At 33.4% G+C, this 9,470-nt stretch overlaps 1 protein-coding gene across 2 annotated transcripts in view; it reads right to left on the bottom strand.

The window, feature by feature from the left end:
• The window catches only part of LOC143229327 (uncharacterized), a 93,915-nt gene that overhangs the window by 22,725 nt on the left and 61,720 nt on the right, over positions 1-9,470 (bottom strand). For both annotated transcript variants that reach the window (XM_076461508.1, XM_076461509.1), the window contains 3 exons: positions 6,791-6,998; positions 5,871-6,068; positions 3,239-3,402 (listed from right to left, as the gene is read on the bottom strand). In XM_076461508.1, coding sequence (XP_076317623.1) covers positions 3,239-3,402; positions 5,871-6,068; positions 6,791-6,998 — 570 coding nt within the window. The remainder of the gene's footprint in view (positions 1-3,238; positions 3,403-5,870; positions 6,069-6,790; positions 6,999-9,470) is intronic.

Genomic DNA, 9,470 nt, shown 5'->3' with positions numbered 1-9,470 from the left:
CAGATATAAAAATCAGTATTTTCTGTAAGTTTGCAAAACTCTTGTATATAAACCGTAATTTGTAATAACTATTAGTAAAAACCATTTTTTATAAACTGTATTGTTTTTGTGTTTGTACATGGAAATATATTTGTGTTAATACAAGAAAATTTTGTAGATCAATCTTGTTGGCAAATATCATAAATATGATATATGTCAACATTTAATTGACTTCTAAATTCAAATTCCCTGTTATTTGAAACAGTAACACGTAACGTAAGTAATATAAAAAGGTCGGAGACTTGTCCGTAATAAATTATAATACACAACATAATAAATTGGGGTCGTGTCGAAATCTAAATCAGAGACAAAATTCGATCTAATTTAAGATTCAAATCTTAATTCAATTTATGTTTATCAGTGTTAACAAGGTTTGATTATGTCTGATTATCAAGGCTTTCTTGAATCACCCACCCTCGAACAACTAGAAAAGTATAATAAAAGTGACTTGCTTGAAATTACCAAAATTTTAGAATTAGAAGTTAAAAATCAACGATTAAAAATGCGCTAAAAAAGCGTATTGTTGAAATATTAGTCGATGATGATTTGTTGTCTGAGGAAGCATTAGGGGATTACTCTAGTGTCTTCATTAGCCAATCAGAGTTCAATGATAAAGATAAGTTAGAAATTCAATTAAAACTCAGATTAATCGAGCTTGAACAAACCCGTATGGAAGCCGAAAAATAGCAAACCCATATCAAAGCGGAAAGAGAAAGTAAACCTCTTGAGGCTGAACTAGCCAGTATTGAAGCCAAAAAGGAAATTTGGCTGAAAGAAATTAAAATTTATCTCAACTTCGATCGAACAAGGCAAAATGACAACTTTGAACTCAGTCGATAAGTTAAAGTACTACCACTTAATGAAAATGACGTTGATAAATACTTTCAAGCAAGCAGATCACTGTTTCATCTGAGGATGATGTTGTTGAGAAGAATCCAGAAGTGTTTCTCTCGTGTTCAGTGATTTGAGCTCAGACTAAGAAATTAAGCCAAAAAGAAATGATAAACACGTATCAAGAGGACGATATTATTGATTTGTCAAGACATTTTTTATATCCGACATGGATCCTGTGAATGATTATCTTACTGACAAGGCTTTAATCAGTGATAATGATGGACGTGAGGGATCTAGTTCACCTGGTGAGGTTCCGTTTGCTGAAAGCAAACTGATCCATGAACGAGAAAAGGATTCACAGATCTCTTCACTATTTAATTATGCACTCACAAAAGATGAAGTGGAGAAAGTTCAAAATGGTGTGCTCATGTGAAAAATGAAGACCACCAAACGTACCAGCTCCAGAGGAAACATTGTTCCAAAAGCATATCATTCTGAAATATCGAAGGTTGCCCATGAACTTCCCATGGGAGGTCATTCAGGAGTCAAAAAGACATGTAACAAAATTTTGAGGCATTCTTTTGTTGAAAAATCAAGCAAGATATTTCTCACTTTTGTAAAGCTTCTCAGAGATGTCATCTGGCTGATAAACCTAATTTAAGCACTTTCACGTGCTATGTAATTTTATTATCATATGGTTATTTGTATTATCATGCGTATTGAAGTTGTATAACTCTTTGACAATGTATTGTATGTTATGCATTGTTATCAATATTTTTATATACATATGTATGTATGTAATATTTTAGTTAAAATTATCTAATGCTAATTTTTAATTCTCTAAGGAGGGAGGAGTAATGGATTTACAGTTATATGTTTATTTTAGCACCTACTCTTCTTTTATTATAGTTTTCTTTTTTTTTTTGCCTGTGATGTATATTATTGGTTGTGTATTGCGCAAGTCTCTTTTGCTCTCTAAATTTGTAGAAGATTCTTCAGAGTAAGAATCAACAATATTTGTTTACGAAAACGCTAATGTGTTCGACCTTTGGCGAACGTCGTAGATATTCGTCTTAAAGTATGTAAAACCGATGCACCAAGAAGTATATAACCGGAATTGGACAACTGCAGTCAGTGCGCTATAGGCCTCGGAAGCTATAATTGTGATTAGCGTCGGAAAACTACAGAATTGGGCCAGGAACGTTTATATATTTCGAACGTTCACACCAACGTTTTCATTTCAACGAGGACATTAAATATCTTTGTCGGAAAAAGTCAGGTTGCACCCCGTGCGAGGCTACCCAAAAAAAAAAAAAAACATGTCGTTAGCTCAGACGAGGTGTAAGAAAATCAGCTCAGATTAATTTACTTGTGGTGGACCTGAATCATGGATAAAATATTCAGTTCTAGACAAGATAGAATACTCAGTATAGTTTGTAAACTCTTATATACAAACCATCATTTGTAATAGCGGTTACTATAAACTGTGTAGCAATCTTGTAGGCAAATATTATAAATTTGATACATATTAACGATTAATTAGCTTCTAAATTCAATTTTCCGGTTATTTAAAATAGTAACACGTAACATACTTTCCATTATTATGATACTAAATAATACGTGATACGTTACTATGTCTTAAATGACGTGAAACATTCATATGGATATTTCTTACTAAAATGTGACATTTCAGTAAATCATAAATGTCTATTAAACGATAAAGTGACTAAATTTCGTTTTCTTGAATAAGTGTTGTTCCATAAAATGTGAAAGAAAAAAACTTGGATAAATGATAATAAAATATATATTGGCACGTCTACAAGAGCATTTTTTCTAGACTCAGAGCCTCATTCCATTGTTACACAGTGTTTACTGTCTGAAAAAGAGCATCTGATCCAAACGTTACAGAAAATAAATTAGAAAAAGTTTTAATTTTGGTTATCAATTTATTCTTTACAATCATTTGTCCAAGTTAAACTTTGTTTTCGTCGAACTCTAAGACAAAGACAAAGTTTTGCATGTCAAGCTTCAAATCAACAGTCTACTTTTTAAACCTAGTTTGGTCTTAAAAGACATTTTAATACAATTATGATCCCTTCTACTGATCTCTGTGACTTTGACAACAGAGTAAATCAAACAATATCACTACATTCCCAGTTATATTTAAAATATTATTTTATGTCTAATCTTAAACATGTTGGTAAAATTACTTTTTAATATTCGTGTTGAATATTTTTATTTATATTTTACAAAATGTTATTTGGAAATAAAAACCACATGTATCTCTTGACATGTATTATCAATTTATTTTCCCAGAATTACCTTTACCCTCTTTAACATTTATACATCTTCTGAACTACATTACCTGTCCAGCAGTGAAAACATCTTGTTCCTTATTCACTGCCACGTACGTTCGAGAAAAAGAGTTTCCATCGTACACAAATTCAGCTTCAGATGCCAGAAGCGCAGTTTTAGTTTTGTCCAAAGCCTCAACTGTTCCCTGGATAGACGTATTAGTTACAACACTACCTGAAAAACAAAGTGTTTCGAATAACTGTTTTCGAATATTCCCGTAAAGCCACTCAAGGGCTATCTGTTATAGCCATCTACAGTTTTGTAGCAATTAACTAGAGGGACATCTAGTCAACAGTATCAATTGCTAACTCTTGGGCTTCTCTTATTAATGTTCACGTACGTTTATAATGAATCTGTGGCCCTAAAGTGCGTATTGCACTTTTATTTATTTTTATAATTAGTAACATTTTTTTTATATAAATATATACAGCACTTAGGAATTAATGAGAAACTGTGTGTAATGAGGAGAGGAAGCGAAATCGGAAGTGAATTAAATTAATAAGAAATGATCTGCCTAAGGCAGGTGAAAACTGGGAAGTTTCCCTGGTATGTTTTGCATATTTTGATGCATTAGAAACCAAGATATTATAGAATTAAAAAAAAAAAGTGAAAATTGTGTAAAAATAAACAGTTTTATGAAAAGGTGCACGAACTTTTATTTATTTTACCTTATTAATCTGTTAATATTACCTGTTAATCGAAACTAATAACAATTTGTCCGCTTGTGGTATCTGGGCACCTGTACTTTTCATAACATAAATATTTGTTTTGTTTTGTTTTGGAATTTCGCACAAAGCTACTCAAGGGCTATCTGTGCTAGCCGTCCCTAATTTAGCAGTGTAAGACTAGAGGGAAGGCAGCTAGTCATCATCACCCACCGCCAACTCTTGGACTACTCTTTTACCAACGAATAGTGGGATTGACCGTCACATTATACACCCCCACGGCTGGGAAAGCGAGCATGTTTAGCGCGACGCGGGCCCGAACCCGCGACCCTCGGATTACGAGTCGCACGCCTTACGCGCTTGGCCATGCCAGGCCCAACATAAATATTTGGTATCAGAATGTGAAAAATATTCACTGGGCTGTAGCTTTATTGCAGAGACAGTCAAATAACTGATATTTTGATATCACTAAGACTAAACGTACAGGTGCTTCTCATCCTATTGTTGTTTACCATTTATACCATTGCAACATGCAAATGGGCAAATAGTACTTTCGATGCTATTTGTTTCTGAAATAAACCTGGTGATTGTATTTGTCTAGAGTAATTTTTCAACCTTCTAAGACTAGAACCTTGTCCTGAATTTCAGTATTTAAATAAATTCTCATCTATTTACTTTCACTTTGAACAGTTAAAATTGAAGTCCAGTTTTATTATCTTTTAATTTTAATTCTTAAGCTGTTTATTTAAATTCCATATTGTAGAAAAGTAAATAAATTAACTTTGTGTTTTATTTATGAAATAAATCCCTAGTGGCACAACGGTATCTCTGCGGACTTGTGAACATCTTTGTGAACTTGACGATGACCGAAGAAGGTCGAAACGTTGTTCGCTCCTCTACATAGAGTTTTCTTTACCCATACCAGCCGCTTTTACATATATATTTCTCTCTGCGAACTTATACCGCCAGAAACAGTGTATGGATACCCGTGATAGGCTTAACACAGACAGACATTTATATAGCTTCGTGCTTAATAACAAATAACAACAACAATATATCAAATAAATAGCTGTGATTTATATAACACCATATAGTTTCATGTCCTCAATTTCCTACCAAATCTTTCAATTCCTTTCGTAAACTAGCTTCCAGTAGCCCATCATGCAACCTTACTCTTAAGTCATATAAATAGACTTACAAACTATGGCCACAGGTTTACAGTTATCAGAAGGTTCTTAACATTCTGATCGCTAATTCATCTTTTTCAAAATTATTTTTTTTTATCTAGAGTTGCGACAACTAACACAAAATAATTAAATTAGATAGTACAGAGAGTCAAGACTTTTCAACCTGACTATTGCCCTTCCGAACACGTTTTAATTTTTCTTAGGTAAATATAACTCAAGAGATCACATATTTCCAATGAGTCATTTTATACACTATAATAAAACAAACTTTTTTCAACATCATTTACTTTGTCTAAGACATTTCTCTACATCAGTACTTTCTTCACTTCAGATGTTTCAACTCCGAAAGTTATTGTATAACGTTAGCGTAACGCTTTTTGTTTTAACGCGATACAACACTACTGGTCGCAGTTCTAGAACTATTAATCCACCTGTCCTGCTCACGCATTCATTTGCTTATATATACATATATGTACATTCCATCCGCCCATCCATTCTTATATCGTTATCTGCTTATCTTTAGCTACCTTCCGATCACTTAAACGTCCATCTACCTGGTCATTCACCTTTTTAAGGTAGTTTGATAATAACGGAAGTGATAAAGATATGGAGATAGTTTAGTTTAATAACAACAATAAAGATACGGAGAGAGTTTAGTTTGATAAGAACGATTACGCTACGGAAAGAGTTTAGTTTAATAACAAATATAAAGATACAGAGAAAGCTTAGTTTGATAACAACGATAAAGATACAAATGGGGTGTTACTAGCAAATAATCAGTTAGAAGTACCAGCACTAGAAGAGAAATTCATCCACTCCACTTCTGGATACATGCGACCAAATTTGTTCAGAAAGAAAACGTGGAAACGTTCAGTATCCCTACTGACCAGCGAGTAATCTTGACTAAATTTCATAGTAACCAACCGATTTGTCTTCGATGTTACTACTACAGTATTCTCGTCAACTGCTTTTCCTACGTCAAATGGCCCTGGACAGAAACGAAAATATTTCGTGTATGTCTTGCTAAAATACCTCAGTTTTGTCCTAATACAAAGAATACTTTTATTAAAAATAAATTAAACTATAGAATGAAAATAACAAAAACCAACAACAATTGCACAAAAGTTTAAAATCTGGAAATGTTGGTACCCAATCACATCCGTCAGATATTGTCAATTCTTTCGCTTTCTTATCTTTATTATCCAGTAATATAAGTGTTTTACCTGCTTTCATACATTTATGACTACTTAATTTAGGACCTTCATTTTGTGAAATACACATAAAATCTTCTGTAGGAGGGATTGAAGATAAGAAGATGAAGATAAATCTATATTTGAGATCGTTTTGCTCGTATATAATCTCAGTAGGTTTTCATATTCAGTGTCTTTAGAATTACAGCAAATATTATTGTCGTTTAACGAAAGGTTCCCATTATATTCAAATTGTATAATAATAATCTAAACTTATATTATTTTATCTGTTTAAACAAATAATCAAATGAGTGAAAATAACAGGTGTTGGATCTGTGATTTTAGCTTTCTATGAAAACGCTTTATCTGACTGAAAACTTGAGACAAAAGGGGTTTGTTCGTCTTTATTTTGAGAGCGGAAAACGTTTTATTACTTTCAACCTTTAAGAGGAAAGTATGTTTAACGTCTGTAAAATTATCCAATGGAAAATTTCAAATGTTTGCAGTTTCTTGAGCTTACCGATCGTAAGATCCATGGATTTCCTAAGCTTGCTGTCATCTGTTACTGTAATTTTTAAATAGTATCTATAACCCCACTTGGTTATTTTGAGATCCGGGAATAAAAACTCGTTGTTTCCATTCTGTAGAACTTTTTTCTTCTCCCCAATAATACTGGCACCGTAGACGTTTTCATAGAGAAAATCAACATTTGCTTTCCATGTGCCATTCTGTTGATGAAATAAAAAAACAACAACAAAGAAACATTTAGTCACGAGCTGCACGTGCTTGTAACAAATCAACACATTAAAGAATGAGTAGATATACCTTGTGTTGTTTTGCCATGTTTAGTAGTAATAAACTTGGCCCATCTTTCATATTAACATTGAAAATTTTGATTGTTTGTTACTAGTTTGTCTCAAAGTCCAAAGCTACACAGTAGGCCACGTGTGCTGTGCCTATCACGGGTATCAAAACCCGGATTTTATCGTTATAAGCCTTCAGACTTACCGCATAGTTAAGGTACAACTTAACGCGCCTATCATTTCAATTATCACACTTATTGTTAGTATTTTATTAATTTTCAAATAATATCTACCTATCTAAGGGTTAATCTAACTTTATAACAATAACGTATAATAACAATGTTCCAGGTCCATGAAGTCCTTAGGCCATTTTCTCCAGCGTATCGTGCTCGGTCTGAGGATCTTAATTACACACTGTTGTTCTACGCCGTATTTTTAGCGTAAGAAGATTCTGCGAAAAATAACTCAGTCCGTATGCTTTGACACAAACTTTGGACTGTACATAGCGTTGGCTTCTAAGGCCATCACAACATAAAATCTACCGGAGATACATCATAAAGCTTGACAAACTTGCTGTGATCCCAGTTTACTCATCCAGATATCTTATGTCGTTTATTTCATAATACAGACGGAAACTTGTGAGTCTTCGCCAATTTTACATGACTTTCGTTTCTTTATCCTGTTAACGGTGCTAAAACTAAAAGTATTATTGCAATGCCTTTTGGGTAAGAGTTCTTATTTTGTACCGAAATCCTTTACTTTTGAATTGCTCCATATTGGGTTGGAGTGTACTTTTGGAGCCATTTATTGTCCAAAATACTCTTCTCTGTATGTTTCTTTCTTTTCAGGAAGAACGTCAAATGCTTCCTTCTCTGAATTTTTTTTTATTATATTTCATTTAAATTTCGCTATAAAAATATCCATCTTTGAAAAGGAATATGTTGTCGTCCATGTTGTTAAGAGCAAAGCTGAATATGGGGCTATCTGTGCTGTGTTCACCACAGTTATCGAAACCTCATTTTTAATGTCGTGAGTCTGTCTGTAGGACAAAATGTGATTAACTCTTTATTTTGTGGCTGTTTTTCTCATTAAAACTAGCAGTGAAATCCAGCTAGCTGAAATGTAACAGTTAACAAGTAATAACCCACTTATGAAATTGTTGATCTAAATTCATCAATATTATCCTTTATATTACAACAAGTCCTAATCCATTTCACGGCCCGGCATGGTCAGGTGGTTAGGGCGCTCAACTCGTAATCTGATGGTCCCGAGTTCGAATCCCTGTCACACCAAACACGCCCGAACTTTCAGTCGTGCGGGCGATATAATGTAACGATCAATCCCCTTATTCGTTGGTGAAAGAGTAGTCCAAGAGTTGGCGCTGGGAGGTGAAAACTAACTGTCTTCCCTCTCATGATGCTAAATTAAGGACGGCTAGCGCAGATAGCTTTTCTGTAGCTGAGCGCGAAACTAAAAAACAAACAAACTTCATTTCACTGTGAGTTTCCCTGTTTACCTGAGGCACTATTGATATATCAAGATCATAGGGTTAGAATTATGACAAATGCCATTGAATGGTTAAATACTTCCTGTATATAAAACTCAAAATTAAGCGTAAAATACTGTACGCCTAAACACTTTTACAAAATTTCTTTTCTGTATTTATTTTTCATTCGTTATATTTAAAGTCAAGTATTTTAAATAATGTCCAGTCTCTTAATGTAGCACAGCGAAATGTTTGTGGACTCAAACGTTATAAACTGGGTTTAGATTAAAACAACAATGACTTTCAGAAAGATACCTAACTGTTTTATTCGTAAAACTTCGTACAACAACTAAATTATGTTACTATGGGTTAAATCTTTAAACCTTATACTGACAATCAGCAACGTTGCAAATATAATGAAGATAATATACTTCGAATAGTGCTTGGTATTCTAGTTCAAAAAACGTATTTAAATTTAACTAAAAACTAAAAGATCAGTTGGAAAATTTGTTAGTACAGACTAATCAGTCCAGTTGAACCTCAAACTTGTTAAAGAGATTGGCTACATAGCCTTTGACTTGTCAAATGACAGAAACAGTCACTAATAACCCCAAATATTTGAAAAGCTAAAATTTGCCTCGAGCAATGTTCTATTCCAGAAACTAAAGTTTATCCAAGGCAAACCTTTACCTGCGGAACTAAAATAGACTCGGGGTAAACTTCTATTCTAGAAATTTAAAAATACCTCAGGCAAAACTCTATTTGAGAAAAAAAGATATACCCTGAGAAGACAAATATAGTGCAAATAAACCTCTGTCTCAGGGTCCCGACACGTTCTATATCTCGGGCTGAGACCAATAATCTCATTTTAATAAACTGGTAAGCTTCATAACTTGTTAAAGTCATTAATA

The sequence above is a fragment of the Tachypleus tridentatus genome, chromosome 10 (genome assembly GCF_004210375.1).
Source record: "Tachypleus tridentatus isolate NWPU-2018 chromosome 10, ASM421037v1, whole genome shotgun sequence".
Taxonomy (NCBI): domain Eukaryota; kingdom Metazoa; phylum Arthropoda; class Merostomata; order Xiphosura; family Limulidae; genus Tachypleus; species Tachypleus tridentatus.
The sequence above is the reverse complement of the archived record's forward strand: the minus strand, read 5'-3'. Positions and strand labels throughout refer to the sequence as shown.